Source organism: Myiozetetes cayanensis, unplaced genomic scaffold, assembly GCF_022539395.1.
Source record: "Myiozetetes cayanensis isolate MyiCay16 unplaced genomic scaffold, myiCay2020 scf21, whole genome shotgun sequence".
NCBI lineage: Eukaryota > Metazoa > Chordata > Aves > Passeriformes > Tyrannidae > Myiozetetes > Myiozetetes cayanensis.
The window spans coordinates 10,437,233-10,459,505 of record NW_026087423.1 but is presented as its reverse complement, the minus strand read 5'-3'; the positions used below and the strand labels follow the sequence as shown (position 1 = coordinate 10,459,505).

General features: G+C 44.0%; 1 protein-coding gene across 1 annotated transcript in view; it reads right to left on the bottom strand.

Annotated features, from left to right (window-relative positions):
- The window catches only part of TMEM132C (transmembrane protein 132C), a 193,379-nt gene that overhangs the window by 127,756 nt on the left and 43,350 nt on the right, over positions 1–22,273 (bottom strand). Inside the window, exon 2 of the mRNA XM_050318745.1 lies at positions 7,717–8,605. Within this exon, the coding sequence (XP_050174702.1) occupies positions 7,717–8,605 (889 nt within the window). The remainder of the gene's footprint in view (positions 1–7,716; positions 8,606–22,273) is intronic.

Here is a 22,273-nt window from a genome sequence, read left to right as displayed (position 1 = left end):
GTGCTGATGTCCCTCCCAGTATGATTTCAGCAAGTCACCACTGCTTGTACATCTTTAACAGATGCAAGAAGGTTTTAAAGCCTTGTCACTCTCTTTTTCTCAGGGATACTCATTTCCATTCAGACACACAGGCTCACACACTTTCCTGCTTCCAGGGGCCTTGGTACCCAGCAGCTTGTCAGATAATCACACGGAGGATTCCCAGGGGATTCCCTGACGCATCAGATCACAGCCCTTTCCAGACAGCCAGAAAACACTATCTTGGTTCAACTGAACTCCACTCCCAGGGGAATGAAACCTCCCTCCCTGCTGCTGGTTTGGGAGGACTGGGGTTTACGTGGTGTGATCTTATAACGAGCCACCATTATTCCTAATTAGGCAAAGAACCAAGGCTTTAATTAATGGCTGTAACTCGAGTCACACCAGTGGCTAACAGTCTAAACACCAAGGAAGTAGCAGTGCCTCATCTCATCTCATCTCCAAGCAGCCTCTGACAGGGGTTGGCAGGACACAACGGGCACCCAGAGCGGCGATTCCAACAGGACAAGAGCCAGAGGCACCGGTTTGCACCAGGAGCACGAGCGGCTGCGCGGCTGGAGGAGAAGCCAGGAATGACTTCACTGGTTTGGCAGGAAGGGAAACTACTTACAAGAGGGAATTTTAATAGGATACCTCAACATGAAGCTTCTGAAACTCCGGCATGTATGAACCTTTGCCAAAATTTACCCCACCCTCAGCTCCAGCACCGCCAGCCATCAATGCTCTGGCTGGCTGATGATGCAATCATTTCATTCTCTTCCATTTATGTGACCCTATAACAGCCCCCCACCAATTCTTTCTACTTTTCCAATCAAAATATTAGGGAAACTTTTCAAACACACAAGCCTGAAGTGCAAAAGTCCAAATGTATTTTATATTTATAAATATATATATATTTATGTACAGTTCAGGTTTGTCTGCACTCACGTGGAGATAATCCTGGACCTGGCTCAAACAGGACTTTGGAAACACCTGCAAAGAACATCCCTGCAAGTATTACACCACCAATTTTTAGTAAATTCTTGTAAGACTTCTTCATGATAGGAATTCCTCTTTACAGGCAGCTGATGAATGTGTTAAGGATGTTTTCAAAAGGGACTGATTCTCAGTGCTGAGCACTCTATGGACTTCAGCACCACTGAACTTCCTTCTCATCCTCCTGGGGTCTGAAGTCTCCTCCTGGCTCACTGGTTGCAAAGCTGTGCTCCAGTGACTCAGTTCTGGTTAATCAGCAAATGATTTACAAAGTTTGCAACACAGAATCAGCCTTCTAAATAAATCTACAGTTTATTCTCAATGTACTAAGGAGTACATTGCCTTGGAGACATCAATAGAATTGTTCAGAAAGGTTTCTCAAGCACCACGATTTTTAAAGGCATTTAAAAAGAGTCAGGGGAAGAGTGCCTGCTTTCTCTTTTCTAGGTGGCTTCGATTTCAAGTTAATAATTAGTTCCTTTTAAAACTTCACCGAACCCTGACTCACTGCTGCCACAGACTCAAGTGAGCTCTTCACCCCTTTGCTCCTTCTGGTGAGAAGCACCTTTCTCAGTCCCTGTTTGAAGGACATCCTCACCAGCTTAGCAGTTTTGAGAATGAGTCATTTGCTTGGAGGATCCAGGTGCCTGTGGTGTGACACCAGTGCCCATGAAAAGTGCCTGCTAAGGGCTAATGAAATTAAACTGCCTGGAGTGTGATGCTGCTCTCTCAAAATAGCACTAACGCATTCTCTTCTCTGAGGAAGTATTTTTTACATCCCAAATGCTGCTTAAATATTGGGAAATATTTACCTTTTCACTGTTAGCCTTTCACATTCTCTAGTAAATGGCAATTAGTGCTTCAGCAGAGTGTCCCCATTGCTTACTGAAGCAGAATATAAAAACTGATACCACCACAGCTATGAACTTACTTAGGACAAATCTTAACAAAGCAACCTGCAAAGTGCTGTTATGCCTCAGTACTTGCCCAAAAAAAAACCTAAATCCCCACAGTGAAACGACTTCTGAATGATTTACTGTCGCTCGTGTTATGTAATACAGAGATTCCCCACGGGGAGCAGAGACTCAACTATCCTCAAAGTGCACACTGAGCAGGGCCCAAAATCCTCCCTGCAATGTGAACAGCACAGACAAGCAAACCAGGAAGGTGAAGGTGTAAACAGGGATGGAATGATATGTCTAAAGTAACACAGTGAGTCCTGAACAGGAGTAGGAACAGAATCCAAGTCTCTTAACCTCCTAATTAATGCACAACAAAGAGCACTTTTTCTTTCATTAACCTGCTCCACCGTAGATTTGTAGCTTAATTGTTAGTCATCATTCTACAGAAGTAAAAATAAGACAAACAAAAACAATCAATAAGAATTGAAGTTTCGTAAGGCTAAACACCAGACTGTGAAGTACATAAACCTTCCTGATGAAATATATAAAACCCCTTCAAGCCATGAATCACAGCTCTGAACGCTTCTGCAAAGCAACTCTGGCCTAGCAACCTGACTTTATGGGTCCCATCAATATCATAAAATAGCTCATTTTTTGAATTAAAAATGTACCTTGAAATAAGGAAACAACAGAAGCAAGTCTGAGGGCTCTGAGGCATCAAACTCCTCTCCTTTCAGATGTCTCCTGAAATGCTTTTGTGCAGTAACATCACTTTTCAATATTGAAGTGATGCAAAACTGCACAGGAAATGAAAAATGTTTTGTTGCAATTCTTCTCACATATGTACACCCAGAAAAGCACCAAAAACTATTCTGCCTCTCTTCATTTCACCCTGTGTTGGTTTTAAATATGAAGCAGTATAAAAAAAAAAGCACACTCTTCATTTAAGAGTTGAAAAACAGCATTTCATCTACTGGGGAAAGTGGGTACTTGGGATAACACATCTTGAATTATGGGTTAACACAAAACATAGAGCATTCTTAGTCGTGGTTTAGGTCTGGTATGTTTGGTCACCTTCAGCTTCTGTCAGTGATTACAATGTCACTGGTGTTTGCCACGATGCCACCGCACTGCAGAGTTAAAAACTCATAAGCCGACAGTTAAGCACAGGCAAATTTCAGGGTGGTAAAAGCTATTTCATCGTAGGGCAAGATTAAAATGCCACTGTCTAAAATTAAACAGTAACTGCTGGAAAATGTTCCCACTTTCGGTTCTTTTGCATGCAGCAGGTAGAGCAGCTGAGGACAGGGCTAAGCCCCTCTGAGAGGTTTAGTCCCTAGGGAGGCTCAGACAGGTTTTCCACACAAAGCAGGCTGAGTCAGTGCTGGAGATCCCCCTTTTTCATATCTAATTCCTCCAAAATGGCTATTTATGGCCACAAAATCCAGTCTTTGAAATACTGAGATTTACAAGCAGGTTGTACAGAGATGTGATGTCCATAACTACCTTTTCTGTGGCTATTCTGTGCACCCTCCTCTAGGCCTTCAGCTGTTCCCAGCACCAACCAACACGGCTCTGCTGTCAATACTCATTAGGAACTGACATGTAAAAGCTGCCTCAGCTCATGGGTTTAATAGCTTTCCTCACTGCACTTATCCTTTATCCTTCTGCCAATCTGTAGATTTATTATTACTACTAATTACCCATTGTCTTGGGTTGATTTGTTTGCTGGACAAAGGTAATTCAGTAGCACTGCTTACAACCTCCATCCCTTCCGGTGCAAGGAGCTACACTGCAAAATCTGCAGTAAGAAGCCTGAAGGGGGGAAAAAATTATCACTGTGCTACACCTCTTTTCTCTAATCAGGTTGTAACAACTTCATCCCCTTTCTCTTTACTTATCCTTCTCAATACCTCCCGTAAATCGGGTTATCTGGTGGTTCAGCACCTTCTGGAGTGAGTTAAAGATTACCTGCTGCCCAGCAGAGTGACATGAAACACTTAGCACTCCCACACCTTTGGCTTCAGCCCTGTGCTGTGCAGTGCCCTGACAGATCACGTCATGAAAAATAGATGGCAGGATCCTTTAATGGTGGTGTACCTGGGAAAGTATTTAGAGCCACAGCACAAACACAGCAATGCACACACAGGGCAACCTTTTCAAAGTTGCCTAATGCATTCAGCTCCCCCACTCCCCAGTGCTCAGCTTTCTCCTCACCTTCAAGTATCTCGACAATCACACGCAGTTAGGTGTCACCTTCTGAAAGTTAACCCCGCAAGAACAGCTTATTTTCAGCATGGTTATGATTCCTTCCCTCTTTTGTAGCCTGCTGGGTGTGAGGGCAGCTCATAAAAGCATTCAAGAGCAGGGTCGTGCCCCCAGGATTTTGCTTTCTAATCCTTACAGACAATACACCGAAATGATGACTCGGATTAGAAGGGTGTGTGCAACAGCAACTGCTGAGGAGACAATCAATCATGGTAGCTCTGCTCAAGCCAGTGGTAACAATTTTAACAGCTCTGGGAAGGACACAGGAGACCTAAATCATCTTCATTTTAAATATTGCTGGGTTTTTTGCCTTTCTGTCCGGTACTGATGCTACTTCTGGTCACAGTTTACCAACTGCTAGAGGTAACAGTAATTTTCCTTACTGTGCAGACAGCAGTAAATATAATTCAGCTCTCTTTTGAGGGCCTTACCAATGGTAGGAAAGCAGGGCAATATTTTCTTCCCCCTTCTCTATTTCTTGAGCTCTTCTATCATGCTTTTCCCATTCCCATCACTGTTGGCAATAAAAGGCAAACCTGAAACCCCTTCCATCAGAAGAAATCAACATCCCTCAGGAGCAGGACTGACCAACTGTCTGCATTCTCTCTGTTGCATACAAGGCATACCTGTAAAGACTCCCCAGAGGGGACACAGCAGGACAGGAACAGGGCTGTGAACAGGAGCTCTCACCTGCCAGGACTGTCTGAGCTGCTTTCACAACAGTCCTGTGCTGACTCCATGCAAGAAAGGAAGACCTGTGTTTATCCACACAGCGTCCCTACTGCGTTAATGAACTACTGAGCATAATCCCCTTCACTCCCTGCCATATTAGTCATTCTCTTTGACTTTACTGGTGTTCCTGGGCTGATAAATTTATAGATACAGGAACAGGATTCTGAATTAAGACACGACTTAAGAACACGGTTTCAATTGCAGTGATTTGTGGCTATGAGGTCATTCAGACCAGTCTACTTCCCTTTTGCCAGAGCAGATTTGTAGCTATTATTTCCCACCCCCCAAGCAATGATCACATGCTGTTTGCTTCAGCACCGCATGTTGCAATACCTCAATGAATAATATACAAGAAGCAGAAAATAAACAAACCCACTGTGCCCCGGGGATAATGTGTGGTGTGTTTTTCTCTAGGATGATTAAATGTGAGTGCATGTCACAGGATGTAGGGATTGCTCTGCTGGGAACCCAAGAGGATGAGAGTACACAGCTCTCTGTACCCAGGCAAATGGCCATGGAGAAGGTTAAGGGAGCCCCCAGGCAGGCCCAGCATATGCACTGCTACTCCCTGGATGCTCTGGTCACTTGGCTTTTGTATCTGTAAGACACAGACACTTCAGAGGTTCCTGGGTCAAGTTCCATCCTCTTTCACACCTTGGAGGTTTGAAGGCAACAGATTTCCGCCACGGAACCAGGAAGATCCACCTGGTCTTTGCCAGCCTTCCCCTCCACCACCAAACCCATGGGTGAAACCTTCACAGCCAAGAGAACAAGCCCCACAGTGCTCATGACTCGTGGGATGGGCCCACACAGCTTTTGCCAGCGGGATCAGCTGTCCCTTCCTACTGCAGTGTCAGGAAACCAGTTCAAACCACTTCTTTTCCTGCACCTCCTGTACACCTTGAGCAAAGCTTCCCATGATTCTATGATCTGGCATCTTTGCAGCTGCACAGACCACCAGCTTGGGTAGATACAAGGGTCTAACACGCCTGCAAGAGAGTTTTGAAAACCAAGATTGCTTTAGAGTATCTCACATTGCTTTGTTTGCCTTTGGCCATGGAGAGGAAGAAGCACACTCAGAAAGTCAGTCAGCCCTGTACTACATCTCAAGAAAACAACCACCTGCCCACTCCCACTGGAAACAAGAAAAAGCCATCTAAAAAAAAAATAAAATTGGTCTCTTCAGCCTCGTGTTCTTGTGTCTGGTTCAAAGTAACGTTAAGCAAAAATGTAAATCTTTTCACCAAAAGGGTGTTTCAGGACACAGAACCACCAACAAATTTAGGACTATTCACATGAGATAAATCAGTCACCTGTTCTCAAAACCAAAGCCAGCCCACTCTGTCCATAACAGCAAGTCACACAGGCAACTACTGATGTCCCACATTATCATGTCTATCTCTTGCATCTCTCAACATGCAAATGATGTCCTTGCCCAGGCAGTCACATTCATTTCTGAGCAAAGAAATGCATTCCCAGAATTCAACAACCTTGTTTCTCTTCAACTCAGCATTCAAAAAGATAAAATAAAGAGTGTGGCACAGACCTTCAAAGAGTGGTCCCCTCTCCCATCCACTCAGCAAACACTCAGTTCACTGACTTTGGATTTCTTTTTTCATCGTTACTGTGCTTGTTATGTGGAAAAGTATTCTGTTTCTACCACTTTGTGAAAAAGGATTTTCAATAAAAGATAAGCAACAACGTCAGAAAATACTTCTATCACAGAGGTTTCACTCAGTAAACAGGTGTCTGGGAGATTATCTTGCCAATTTAACCAAAGCTGCAAACACCAGACCGGTTCTGGGATGACTAAAATCCCCCTTTTTTCAAATAAAAGCCTTTTATCTGCCAAGCGACACTTCCTGCTCTAAAGGCCATTCTCCTCGGTAGTTGTCAACTATGTATTAATCTAATTCATATAAGCCTTAGAAATAAATACTTTCATGTGCAGAATCTTTTGGGAAACTCTGATTCCCTGAGGCTTTAAAGAGCAATTGTTGCTTATCACCGTGGAAATTTCCACTGAATTTAAAGCCTGGTAACAAGGAGAAAAAAGATACATCAAATATTTCAGTGATTAACAAGTTTCCCAGTCTTTGTCATCCTCAAAGGATTTTCATCTGATCGGCAGGGAAACTGCTAAAGAAGAAAATAAAAGGAAAGTGATCTGACCCAGTAAGGCTGTTCTTGTGTTCCCACTCCTGTCCAAAAATAATGGCACTCACTTCTAACAGTCCCTTACAGCCAGCAGCAATATCAAACACATTGGGCTTTATTTTAAAGGGTAGATGTTTTGGCAAAGGAAAACGCTACTTAACTGCAAGTAGAGACAGTTAAACCCCTCCCTGAAGAGCTCTCACAACAAAACCACTCTGTGTGTGGGAGAGGCAAGTTCTGCCAGAGCACTTACAGAAAAGCAGGTAATTGAAGTTTTTCTGCATTTAAACTCCATGCCCGTGCAATAAAAACCTGATTTTAAAAGCTCTGTAAAGCAGAGAACTTTTCTGATGTCTCAGAGGCTGCCACGGCACAGAGAGGGCCCCACAAAAGCAGCAAACTGCTGTGTTTTGTACACCTTGTTGCACACTGTGGGCCTGGGGTAAATGGCACAGTGGGCACGTTAAAAGCTTCCTGGTGATGGAGACTATCAACCCATCAGGAAATCCACGCAAAGAGGAAAATAATATATTTCAGTGACGTGGAGCAACCTTCAAACTTCCAAGTGGCTAAGATTCAACACCTGTCCCCATCACCTTTGTGTGCCACCACGTTAGAAAGGCGCAGAAACAACCTACTGTACCTGAGTACGAACTGATCCACCGTGGAGTTGTTGGCAATTGTCACGTAAACGTTCACGACCTCCCCTTGTTTGACCGGCTTTGAGGGCAACCAGACAACAATGTTACCGTCCAGCCGCAGCTCCGTTAGCTGGGAGGTCTCCTGGCCTCGATAGAGGCTGACAGATCCGATCCTCTGCAGGTGGGACACGGTTTCATCCATGCCATCCTTCCCCGGCCGGATGGCGTTTCCCTTCCTTATATCCTCAGGGGTGCACTCTCCCTTCTCATCCCCCGGCTGGATGGTGTAGTAAAGCTCCACAGGGCTCCCCTCGAACTGATCCGGTGGCTTTTTACGGCCCGTGACGACCGTGGGGGGGTTGAACCAGCTGGGCAGGAGCTCCAGCTCTGCCACGCACAGCCCCAGGTCCCCTTTGAGCCTGCAGCTGCCTCGGACTTCCCGCGTCTCCCGGAAGGCGAACACCCGCAGGCAGGGCAGGCGCTCCGTGGTGCTGTAGTCATCCCAGTCCCTGCCCACGATGTAGAACAGCACCTGCACCTTGGGCTTGCTCGGGTAAATTTTGTTGCTCATGATGTAGGCCTGAAGCTTCCAGTTGTAAGTAAACTTGTTGGCAGATCCAAAGGAGCTGGGGGTCAACATGAGCTCCTGGGGCACGGCTTGTTCAACGGAGAAGGGGCCGTAGCTGGCGTTTAGTACAGGCGGTCTCTTGGCTTTGTATGGGAAGAATGATTCCACCCTGGATTGCAAACTGGAATTTCTCATGAAGTCCTGGTTGGCTTCCTTGAGAAAGAAAGACGTCTCGGCGTTGGAGATCCGATAGCTCACAGGTAGGTACGTTGGCAACGAAGAAAATCTCTGATTATTGTCCAAGACCCCTCGACACTCTGTCACTGACAAAAGAAAAGGGGATCGAGTTACATCAAATCTGCTCAGAGGTTCACAGGGACATTTAGCACAACACCCAGGTGTTCACCTTCCCCACTCTCTTCTGGTGACACCACCCCCTTCTGAACTTTCCACCCACTTAGGAACTTCCCTCCTGCCCTGTTCTGTGACAGGGTTCAGGAGGCACTGGGTACCTCAGTGCAGTCCACTGACCCACAGCCCCCCAGGACTGCTGAGCACCATCCCTGCAGGAACGCTGGCCAGGAGATCCAAGAGAGTTTCTGTTCTATGGGCAGAGACAGAAACTTCTCTTCTAAAGAATGACAAACCCCCTTCCTCTCCCCCTTTCGCTCAAGAAACCTTACTCTTGTATTACTGTTTCTGGCACTGTGGTCTATCTACACCTCTATAATTTAATATCGACACTACCTCAGCTTTCTAAGTTATTTCAATGCAGGTGCACACCACAGGCTAGGAATATTTCAACAAGTGCTAATATATAAGATGCACACAGAGAGAAATTTGAACATACTGGCCAATCTCAAGTTTCAGCTGAATATCAGATCCCTTTTGACCTGAATGTTATTTTCCTATTAAAAAGGTTAAGAGCAGTTACTGTTGAAAGGTAAAATTTATTATGTAAATTAGGGTAGGTAACAGTGGAGAACAGTTAAAATACATGTTGATCTCCAAAACGCCCTACAGAGACACTCTCTCACCAGCTTCCTCACAAAGGGCTGCACCTCAGGATTTCTGCAGATCATATCTGCTGTCCTGGCATGTCTGGCTGGCTGGCAGGCTAATTACACAGTCAAATTTAATTAAATGTTTTCAAGTAAGAAGTAAATAATCAATATCTGTCATGACACCAAATGACTGCTGCTGACAGACAACCCTGCTGCAATCCTGTGGAGTGTGCACATGCCAGTGTGCTGGCACTGCTTGGTGCAGGGAAAGGGAATGGCTTTGCAAGGCAGGTGTCAGGTAATTAGGGAAAAAAAGGGAAGAGACAAACATGGAGGAGGGAGAAATCAGAGCTCTCGGAGGACGGCAGCCGTAAATTTGAAATAAGGAATTAAGATGTGTTCGCTCATGTTTAATTCATGCACCACCACTGGCTGGTAGGATTAGTTCTCATAAATGAGCAAACTGCCATGACTGGACAAAAACTGGGGGGGAAAAAAAAAGAAAAAAAAAAGGTAAAAATAGAAAAAGAAGTAGTGAATTACCAGCACAACACCCTCCCTGTCAAGCAGAATCACATTTACAAAGCAAGATCAGTTTAGCACACTGTTACAATCCTGCAAGTCTGTAACCCCCGGCACACATTTTGATTCTGCTGAAAAAGAACTTACAAATGCCACCTCCTGAGCTGATTGATTTCCCCTTACCTGAACCAAAACATTAATCTGCTGGGGTTCCATCCCAAAGGGCTACAACCCTTTAATAAGGAATGCAAAAAAGATCCACTTTGGACCATGGACCTTTCGAGGAAACAGGAAAACCTACATGTTCTTCTGATCCAGAAGCAGAACAAGAACTTGGATTACTGCTGCAGGAGTTTCCTCTCTAAAACCCCTCAGCTGCCCTGGATGAGCCTGCTGGGATTTGTCACCTTCCCGCAGCCCTTTGCCAAGGGCAATCATTGACATTTTTGCCTGGCAGATACCACCACTCTTTTAAAAAACCCCTGGTTTGCCAGACAAGAATTCAGCTGCTTAGCAGCCAGTCTGGCTACTGAATTTGACTCGGTGACTCACCAGAATTTCTTTGTCAGGTGTCTCAGGCCAAGAGCCCTGTATTATTATTAGAGGGCAGCAAGCTCTGCTTAAAGGAAGGACATAAAAGGGGTGAAGTGGATTGACTTCAGCACACAGGTACAGTTTGCTGAAGTGTTTCCATGAGCAGGGATACTCTGGATACTCTGGATATTACCCCACTGCTACTGAGGGAATACTTCTGGTTTCAGCAGAGCCACAAAAACAGCGATAAACTCAGCAGGCTGCAGAGACAAGTCCTGTGCTTTCAAAGAGCTGTTGGTCAGGATCTGTGCCTGAGACTAAGCAGCTGTTTTTCTGCAGTTCCCAGGACTTTTGCTGTAGCACATTAGGCTCAGACAGACAGTGGGCTCATTTTTGCAGGCACTCCATTTATCCTGGGTTTATCACACAAATGAAGTATGCAGGACTCAGCCCAATACGAAGAGAAAGTCATGCAACTTCTGCTTTAATAAGCTGGATACAAACAGCAAAACCCACGTGGTCAGACTGACAGCAAAAAGTTTAAAAAGGCTTCTCTTTTTTTTTTTTTTCTGTTGTAGTCTAAAGATTTCCACCCACTTTCAGACCACACATAATGGATTCCTGTATTTCTACAGTGATGGCTGTACTTCAGACAATTTATTTAAGCACTTTAAGCCTTTTACTGATAAAACTGGTAGTTAAAATTGTCCATTTTATTTTTAGAATCCCAACCATGCGCATCAGCAACTGCAGGCCGTCATTTAAGGGATTTTTTTTCTGTTCTTCTCATCTCTACCCAATAACCTTCATGTCCTGGTATAATTAATTACCAATGTTTCCAGAGAACATTTTGGTATGCCTGATCAGCTCACAGTTCTTTAATTTATCAGAGAATCTATTTAAACAAGATGCCAAGGGTTTTTTTCTGAATTTCAAATCACAAGTTATTATTTAAACAATCATTAAGCATAAGTTTACTTTGTCTACCCGAAAAATAATTTCAAATAAAGCAGCCATGCCTATCAGTGCTTTCAGGTGCTCTGGAACAGATTTTTCCATTTTTAACTTTTTTTTCTGCTCAACCACTGAAACAGATTTGCAGAGGTTCAAGTTTACACCTTGTTTTAACCTCAGTGGTGCTTCTCAGTGACAGCACCAGCTCTGAGAGCAATATTCAATATTCACATGGCAGTCCAGCCTCTAATGTGGCACAACTATGTCAGTAAAATGGAACTGGGTCTCTGTGACAGAACTGCTACAGGCGTATTTATACAAATACAACTTCCACCATGGAAGCTGAACTCTCTCAGTTTAGACAAAAGGTGTAAAAACCCTGAGAAAACCAGAGTCCTGACCCTTAAAGGTGTTGTTGGCCTTCCAGCTGGGTCCAAATCCATCTCATGAGGGCTTTTACAAACTCAAATGGAAATCAATATGGGCAGGGCGAGCAAGGACATGCAGAAACACCATTTCTGTGCTGAAAACTAACTCTGAGTACAGCAGAGCTGACTTACAAGCAGGCAGTGCTTTCCCCTTCTGCATTATCAGACAGCAGTTACAACTCACCCAGGGATGAAGCCCTGCTTGGAAAAGGTTACGAACCATCAAACAAAGCGAGTATTAGCCAAGAACAAAAGGGAAGGCTTAGAAGTAATTACTTCTTCTGTGTAACAGCCTGGTGACTTTTTAATCCTTCTTCTGGCATCATATGCTCCTGCAGCACTTCATCTGAACCCAAAGAGGCATCTGTTAAGCACATCACTGGCTCCAGTGTGACAGACCAGCTCAAATTCCTACAACCCAGTGAGTTCATGGGATGTGAAACACTGAATTCTGATCTGTATTATTATTTCTTGGATTCCAGTGTAAGAGGAATTTTCTTTGGGGGTGTTTCACGTGGGAGCTGGAGCCCTGGGTGCTGCATTCACTGGAACAGTCACAGAAGCTTAATATTTTTAAGCCGTTCTTTTATGAGTTGGGTTTGAAACGACTTTCTTTTGGACTGGGAATTAAGGGTTTAGATTGGGGGTGGGAGATTACTGGCCAGTGGCCGTGTATCTTCACTGCCTGATGTTTGATGAGCCACTGAGCCTTCAAGGCAACCATCTGCCTGTCCCCTCAGCCAGAAGGCTCCGAGCCAGAGAAAGTCAGTGAGGAGCAGAAGACATCTGCCCATGCAAACAAGGAGTAATGTGAGAAGCTTTCTCTGCACCTTGTATGGCCCTCAAAGGCACATTTGTAATCACTCCTTCCAGGAAACAAACCAGAGGAAGAGTGGTAAACAGATTTCTGTCCCTCTGTGTTCTCCTGTTACCCCAGCACAGCAGCACAGCTGAAGCTCCCACCAGGAATTCTTAACTTTTAGGGCATGATCTTCTCCTTCCTTTTGTAACAGCTCTGCCCACTGCCTTGTTCCTCCATTCCTAAATGTGACCATCACTGAATGCTGCTACCACATGGATTTCAATTTTTTGTTCAAGTTCCACGCAAGCAGCATTTTAAGAAAAAAAACCATCTAATATTATTTACAGCACCAGTGCCACCTAAGATCCTGCAAATGCTGTAAAGGTCATCCCTGCTCCTTACACAGACACCATTCCCACCTGCCCCTGCACCCAGAGACTGACCCTACTGTGTTATACAAACCATCCTCTCACAAGAGTCCCCATCCTTGAATTCTCTTCTGTGACTCCACCTTCCACTACAAACCTGCCCTGCTCTCACACAGCAAATCACGTATTCCAGCGTGGGAAATATGGAATACAGGGAAAGAATAAAAGTAGGAAAGATGCACTTAAATCAGCACAGATGTTTCCTTCACCACAAAATGTCAAAAGCTATGTTTTCTGGTGCATTTTCCCTTAATTTTCCATGCCAGCACCACATTTAGTGACTTCACAGTGTACAAAGTCTCTGTATCAATATTTTGCTTAGAACTAGAGCTCAGCAAATACATTCATTTAGACCTCAGAATGACCTTAGCTGTACTCTCATCCCCTCCCAGTCCCTTTCCCTTAACATCTAGAAAAGGGTATTATGCTGTTGGAAAGGCTGAGTGGAAATCTTAAACCAAACAAGCTCAAATATATTTTTCATATTTTTGACTGTGAAGTTGATTAAATATTGCAACAAAGGGAGCAATGACGTCTTTTCATCAAAACTGGATTCCCTCCTGAAAGGTACATTTTTCTCATCACAAGTTACTGTTTAAATACAGGGATAACTGGAGCCTCACACTCCTTTCTGACTTAAAAACTACAGTTCCAAAACCATTCAAAAAATCATTTGGAAAACCACATGACAGGGTAACTGCAGAGACCACATTTTGTATTTCCCATGTCTGCCCCTCACATGCTGCTTTCTCATCCTCTGAGAGAACAGAGGGACTCTCTGACTAATTGCACACAGTCAATGTCAAGTGTCAAATGCTTATGATGACCAATTTGTGAAGTTAAAAATAAACTCTGGAAACAAATCTGGCAAAGGAAATCCACAGAGCAAACATTTGAGGGGAAATTGCAGCCTGTTCTCAAATATTCTGTGAACACAGTGATGGCAATTTCATCAAATAAATGATTGCTGACAAAATTACTTTATCTGTTCTTTTCAGAATCCAGGTTTCATTAAACTGAAAGTCAAAGTCCAAGGATAAGTTTTAACTGCAGTGTTTCACTGATTGACATGAGATGGTAAATTCCTATTCACATACATGGGAGCACAGACTTTTGGTAACCAACCAGACATGTTTTAAGCCTAAATGTAGACAGAATTTTATTAAGCCTAGATCAGAGTTCAATTAAACCACATAACAAAGATTGTCAGGAGACACTATAATCAGTTACTGTGAACAAATTTCCTATTTTATTTCAATGGGACAGATTAACTCATTTCATTCGGTATATTGTTAAATGAAAAACTGCAATAATATTCTATTAAATGGGTTTCTCTCACATTTTGAGAGCCTATCCTTAATGAATTTGTCCTTTGTATGTTACCACAGCCCAAATCTTCACTAAATCTCAACAGACAATTGTGGATTTAGTATAGAAAGCGAACACTTCCCCCGTTCTTCTCCAGCAGATGCAAAACACTGGCATTTCAGAACTGTCAGGAATAAAAAAGCACCTAAAACAAGGAGTAAACAAAGGTACAACAGGAACTTCTGCACTTTAAAACAGAAACAAAGGGACGGTCACTGAAAATAAATGATGGGAATTCAAAGTGGATGAAAAAATATTTCATAGAGTGTGTGATGAGATGATAGAGCTCATTGCCAGGGTGGAAGGCACAGAGGCCAAGAACTTATCCAGACTTTAAAGGACAATCTGAATGTTTGGAAAGATATTCAGACCATCTATAGTAATGTCATTAACTACATGTAAAACTCCTTGTTTCAGTATTTATTGATTAGAACCCAGGATTAGACCTCTGCATTATAAAGCATTATCCAACATCTGTCAGGTTGTTCCATTTTCCTCAGGATTACCAACACAACAGACACGTGTATAAACCACAAATAGCTGCTTGTGAGGAACAGCCTTTCCACAAACAGAAAAGAGAATCTTTAAAGTCTGTTTTGGGAACACAGTGAAAACTTTCAGAGAACTGCACGTTGGAAATGCATTTCCAGTATTTCAGTGACTGCCTCCAATCTTCCACAGCCGCAGCTCTGTCCATCCCACCCTTTGTCTGCAAAATTCCAAAATATCCTTTTATTGCAGACCTATCTTCTCTGTCACCCTCACTTCACAGAAATGAGATGTGTTAGTCAAAGGCTGTCTGACATTCAGGACTGAAACCTGTAAATGATTTTCTCAGACTGGCTGATGACCTTAGAAGTCTGTAAAACAACAGCGTGCGTGCAAAGGTCAGTGAAGATTTCCTGGATCACTCCCTCTCCCGGTGCTGACATTCCCAACTGTCTGTGCTGCCGAGGCCACCTGACCCATTTAAGCGACTTTACCGTGCAGAACCAAAGATAAATACCTGGAACTCAAATTTCCCTAATGAAAGCGTTTTGTTAAGTGGAAAAGGTTTGGAAAAACTTCTGCAGAGACACCATTCAGGTTTTCTTCCTCTGGCCAGAGGCTGCAAATGTCAGAGTCCCGTGAGCAACGTGCAGCAGGTAAAATGTCACAGGATGGCCTTTCGTTCCAACACTCTTTGCCTCATTGTGGTGAACTCCATGGATCCTGCATTCATTCATTCATTGTGTCAGCACTAGAAGTCCAAAGCAAATAACACTTAAGCTGATCCTGTCTGATAGCTGTAGAGAAGAGAAGGATTTAGGGCACCAGAGTTTATTCCCAGCTCCATCAAAAACATATGGTAGCCACAGGAAACCTCTGCAACCTGCCTTCTCCAGTGATGAAATGAGAGAAGCCATCATTCAGATTGATTGACTTGTGATTAAAAAACACACTGAGTTCATCACACAAAAGACTAAGTAAAATACTGTCTGCCTTTTTTTGTGTGTGTGTGTCTTTAGAGCAAGGAAAAATAGACCAGTGGAAGTCACAAAATGGGCAATAAGCAGACAATATGGTCAGGATTTTCTGATTAAACCAGTACCTTTTCAGAGACGTGGACTGTCTATCCTCCTGAAGAGGCCTAATTTTCATATGAGTACAATTACGTGCAAGACAGGTCTCTGCAGGGGATGTACCAAATTTAGCCTCACAAGATGCCTCACCAAACACACCCTCCCTCCACAAATTTCAATCCTTGGCCAGAACGCCACAGTGATCAGTTACTCAAATACCACAGTTGGGTGATTTGGTTTTTTTTTTTAAATTACACAAGTTGGGACGTGTAAGATGTAAGTTACAAATATGAAACAAATAGCTCTGGCCTTGGCAATGTATCAATTCCTTGTCCTGTGTCTCTTTTTCTCCAGTTTTTAATAGTGCTGTGCTTTCCTCCGCTGTTTAAGTCTTTGTCAGACGCTGATAGGCACTCACTGCTGTGTTTAGACATTAAATTGCTTTGCACAGGCCCCTTGTTTAAAAAGAGATTAGGGTGCTAGAGCCTGAAGGGTGCAATTTGCTCAGCACTCTTTGCTGCCACGAAAATCAACAAGAGCCAGGAGTGCAAAGCCCACAGAGCTCGGACCTGTGAGGATGAAGCTTTCAGCTGCCGAGGCGCAGAAAGAGGACACAGAGGACTCAATAAATGAATTACAATGTGTGTCCCCCTCCCTTACTACCCAGAAAGAAAACGGGAGAATAATTTTTCTTGTAAACAGGTGCTAATTAAAACCGAAGCCAACCAGCAACATAAACAACAGGACTTGGTATCACATTACTGCCAAAAGCCCCACACTGAGATCCAGCCTCCACTGAGCTCTGCATCACACAAATACAGAGGATATTACTCAAAGAGCCAGGTATAACCTGGCAGTGAGTAATTCCAAGGCTGAAAATGAAACAAAGGATTTCTTACAATCAGACCCGAACCAGGCTTTCCCTGGGGTGTCCAATACACTTTTAGCAAACATCTTGTCACGTTCATAACTGGCAACTCACGTCTCAGGGTCCTGTATTCTCAGGGTCCTGGACTCTGCCGTGAAATAAACCCCTTCCAGACCTGTCATCCCACCTCAGCCATTACATAAACAACAGATGGAATAATTTTTCCCATCATCTAGGTAGGGAACTGAGGCAGTGTAACTAAATTTCCAAACCTCCTTTACACACAGAGTGATAACAAACATATCAGAAGCTGCATGATTTTTGTAAAGGATGGCCAATTTAAACTTGCTCCTCTAAACAGCCAACAATCCCATTCCAGCCAACCTGCAGCAACAGGAATTCCAGAGCAGAATCCCTCCTGGAGAGGAGTTTCATTTCTTCAACAGCACTTTCCTTAGACCTGTCATCATAATGAGAACATTTACACCAGAGCACTGATAAAGATGAGAGGTACGTGACTTGGATTTGAGGTAGTTTTGCACAACTGCCTTCAATAAACCTTTCAGCTTCCTGTCTTAGGGTCTTGAGGCAGTTTTATTTTTCAGAGGAAGAAAAATGTCATTAGCAAAAATTATTTCCATCATCCTATCTTACCCAGCACTTGCAGAAGCCCTCGTTTTGTTTGCCTTAATTTAGGTCCAGAATCTGCAAAGCTCAAGCTCGGCAGCAAATCTCTCAATGGACGTTTCGCTGTTCCAGACACACAGAGAAGATGTTGATGACTGTCTGAGGCAGTGTCACAGCACGTGGCAGTTGTGCTGGTTTGCTTTTTGGGGAGATAGAACACAGCAGATCACAGATAATTCCAACTGGCAGCGCAAGGAACATGGAGTGGCATTACATGTGGATCAGGTGAAGGCATCAAAGCAAGACAGTCTCAGAAGGTAACAGGATAAGAGAGTCTTACTGGTGATGTATGATATCCTTGGCAGGACAAGGCAGCAAATGCTTCCAAGATTAAACTCTTGTCTGTCAACTTTTCCAAGTGGTAACTAAGTTCTGCAACCTCACTACCTGGCATCTCCAGGAATCTACGCAAATTTGGTGTAAAACATCTAAATTGTGGAGAAAAAGAGCAAGCATGGAAGTAGTGACTTGGATTAGCTTTCACAGCTGCAGAACTTCACCCTTAGAAAAGTTTCACCGCTGGTATAAATCACTGAAGTTCCATAAAAGAAAAGTGACTACGTGCTATACCAGCAATGTCCCAGCCCCAAAGGTATTTTCTAACTGTTTCTTCAAAAAAACAGACATTTACTATTTATACGAAACTTAAATTTAAGAATGAAAGCAGACACATATCCTTAACTTCATCATCCTCCTCCTTGGAGGACTTTGGAACATCAACAGCTGTAATGCACACACATTTTTAATACTTGCACGTATTAAAGAGTTGCCTGCATGCAAACTGTGACTTAAACCATACCAGAATATCCCAATATCCTGGCTACAACCCTGCTAATCATCTCCATTTCAAAAATGCAGCGAGGATTTATGAGCAGATTAATTGAGAAATGAGGCTGAGGGGGTGGGGGACAGCCTGGCCCATTCGGGAAATGAACTCAGTGTCACCTTTAACCTCCAAGTAATTCTTTGTCACGGAGCACAAAGGAACTCATCATTCCAGAACAGCAGCGGGACAGAAACCGAGCGGAAACCGATCTGCTTAAACACCTTCTTTCCCAGGGATTAATTAAAAGGGATGGTTGGAGCACTGGAGTTGTTGTGGCCACAGCACCTCTCAGGGCTGTTTTTAACATGCCCAGCCTGCTGCTGCTGCTGCTAACAGAGCAAAGGCCAGTGGATGTCGGGGTGAGCAGCTGCTCCCAAACCCCAAATTGCTGTCCCTCAACATCCTGCCCTGACTCAAACACCCTGTTGGAGCATCCCAGCTCTCTGTAGCAGCCACTGGGTGGTCTGTTGGATGGCTGCTGGTGCTGAGGGGTAGAAGTGGAAAGGAAAGGTGTCCTCAAGCCCCAGCCCCCAACTTCAGCCATTCTGTAATCTCTTCTCCCCAGTTGATGTGCAACAGAGAAGCGAGTGGGGGAAGAAATGACAGGAAGAACAAAACACTCCAGTGGCTGTGGTGTTGGTACTGAGAATGGGAAAGTCAAAGCTACAAGAGGAAGAATGAGATCCAGAAGAAGGAATCTTCCCGAGGGACACAAGCAGACCTGACAGAATGCTAAATCATACTGAGAAAATGCAGAAGAAGAATGATGTACATGTGGTTTTAATTCTGTTTTATTGTTTTAAGGTAGAGAAGATGATTTAGAAGTCCCTCTCTGAAGTCTCTTTTACTTGCTCTTATGTCTTGCTACAATCTGCCCAGAAAGGGTCAAACCAAAACACACCATCTGTGCCTGAGGAAAGTGTCTGGGAGAACACATCTGGCAATCCCAGTTTTGGAATTAGGATGTAGAAGCCAACGACACCAAGTTCTTCTTTCTAAGACAAAGTTTATACAAAAGGAGTAAAGTCGGAAGCTAAAAATCAAGGATGAAGATCCCCTGCAAGAACCTGGATCCAGTTTACAAACAAAGCAGAGGAACAGTCTGGTGCTTCTTCAAGAAGGACTTATGGAGGGCACTAATGTCAGAGGCAAAGCTGGCCTGTGCATCTCTGAAGGTACAGCAAAGCAAATGTGTCTTGTCTACAGCTGGTAGAAAACAGAGTCCTACCTTACTGGTGCTTCTCAGGTGTCCTTAAAGTCACTGGCAAAGGCAGATGATGATGATGGATGCCAGTTTGTTATGCTGAGCACCACAAAACTGCACAGAGCAAATGACTCGTACCGTCTTTCTAAGAGGTTGAACATGTCGTGCTCCCAAAGTGCTTTTGCTCAAGAATCAGCCAGAGCTCCCTGCAAATCAATGCAATAGAGCCCTCCAATACATTTTGTAAGCACTATTTTTATCCTTTCCTAATATAACTTCCCAACCTTCCTCCTCCCCCACGTCCCTGCCACAGATCCCTAATTCGCACAGCTAAAAACACAGAGTGCCTCCTACAATTCTTTCCAACTTGTGCAGTCCTTAACGATAAATTTAATTTCTCCCTTTCTTTGAAACTCATCTTCATTCAGCCTGGCTCCTGAGGGAAATTAATGAGCGCTCACTGAATATGTTTACATAAGATCTCCTCCAAATTTATGTTATTAAGCATTAGGAGAGTTTTTATCTGCCCTCAAAGGACAGAGAGGCTGATGTGTCTGGCCAAAGATGTCTCAATATCGTGTGTGCTGTCCACTCCCTCCTGGCAGCATCGGGTGCACTCACACCCTGCTGGGCTTTGCAGCCACATCAGCTCTGGTGACAGAGCCTAGAGCAGGGGATGGGGCTACAGCTGAATGAAAGCTCCTGATTTAATCAGGAGCGTTGAGGGCTCTGTTGGCAGTGAAATGCCAGGAGACCGAGGCACCCTCAGAGCTGGAGAGGCTGTGAGCCCACGGCTTTGAGCACAGCCCTCAGCTGGCCTGCCCTGCCACTGTCCCCTCTGTCACCAGTGGTGATTCTGTGCTCACACCCAGCCAGGAGGGCTCTTGCCCTCCTGTGGTAACACACAAACACTCCTGTCTGCACATCCATATATGATCTCACTCTCATCTGTGCTGGACCCCAGCTGCTCATTCTCAGGCAGCCTTCCTCATCAGAAAAGTCTCTCAGCCATAGGAATTCCATTACTGACTGTAAATGTCAGTTCCTGGTGGACACCACAACCACAGCTTGGTCTGTACTATTCAATGTAGGCTTTGGAGTTAGAAAAACCCCTTTGCTCATTCTTATTTACATACATCATGTAAAAACCATAGTGTGCATCGTCACAGTGAAACGTGGACTTGTGCATGCACAGCATACATGCAATATATATTTGTGCACACACACATAAATACAGCTCCTTTCTCTAAGATAAACTCCATATCCAGCTCTTGAAATAACTCTCAGGCTGACTGGTCATATCGTGTCTGAGCAAGGAAAAAGCTGGATACCTTCTCCCTGTTGTAACTGCTGATGTCAGACATCTGGCTTCGGTAATGCCTGTGGTCCAGCACGGCTATTGGATCAAGACAACGGGATTTCAGCAATGATTAAAGATGCCTGTGGCTTCTGGGCAGGCAGGAACAAAGGAAACCTTTCTTTTGAAAGAGGGGTTAGATAAAATTCACTGCTGCCTCCACTTTTGCAGCTTTGTCTCCTTCATTAGTTAACAAAGCAATAGACTCAGATTCTTGAAAAGAAGAAGGAAACTATTACTACACTCACCAGTTTACAATGCCTATCCTGCAATTCCTTTTGGCTCCACGTTTCCCCAGGTAACATCAGCCAGCTAAGGCAGAGTGGTGTGAGCGCCATTCATTACATCATGCACATTCAAGAACCAAAACTTTATGGGGATCATTTTTGCTTTCAACAAAGAAATAAAAAGCAAATGCCACCCTGAATTCCCAAAGTACTGTATTAACACTCCTGTCAGCTGTAGGGCTTTTGGACTGCTATGTATTTATTTTTTCTCTCCTTTTATAAGTCCATTTAAACCTGTCTGCATTTCAGTTTGCTAAAGCTGTTTAGCCAAGTATGAACTCCATTCATGGCCAGCTGTAATGAAGGTCACATGCTGTAACCCAAGCAGGCAGTTGTGTTTGTTTGCTGGAGATTCTCATTCAAAAAAAAAAAAAGAAGAGAACAAGAGTAGTTTTAGAGATGCTGTAAATGCTGAGCTGCTCACTCTGAAAACTAATGCACAGTCTTGTTCTCCGTGGACAGACAAGGCCTCCAAGTGAGGGGGGAGGAGGAGGGAAGCCTGTTTACACCAGGCTCCTCTGAGCTAATAACCTATTTGTGACATTTTGCTTTAGAGGCAATACCATGCATTTGATTTAAAATAAGCATCTTCTACCCTTGATGGATACAGAGCAGACTGTGCAAAACCCCTGCCCTGTGGGCCGCGTGGTAAAGAGCAGAACGTGTCTCTTCTTGGTATAAATTTAAAGGGAGGACCTACAATATGGAGAAATCTTCAAAGGCCAGTCAGGTTTCCAGTCCAACAACCCTGCCAAGTGTTCCTTTAATCCTTTATTTACCAGTAAATCTGCCTCTCTGTTCAGCAGGCTTTTACTGGTATTGGGTTTCAGCCTGAAACCCAAAAGCTGTAAGCATATGCTGTGTAGCCCTAATGAGAAACTCAATCTATTAATGAGCAGACCTTCTCCACAGGACCAGGTCTTGGCAACATGAGTCAGTTCCTGAACTTTCACCTCCCGCTTGGCAGCACACCAGACTAACTCCACATCTCTCAGCTGGCTTACATTATCAGCTCATTATTAACATACATCAGGGCCAGATCTCTTTTACATGCACCCAGCAAACAGGAAACTACACAAGGGGAGGGCTCCTCATTTTTGTCTGACTCTGGAGCTCATAAAAATGACTAATTAGAACCAGCTCTGGCGGAGGCCCCTCTG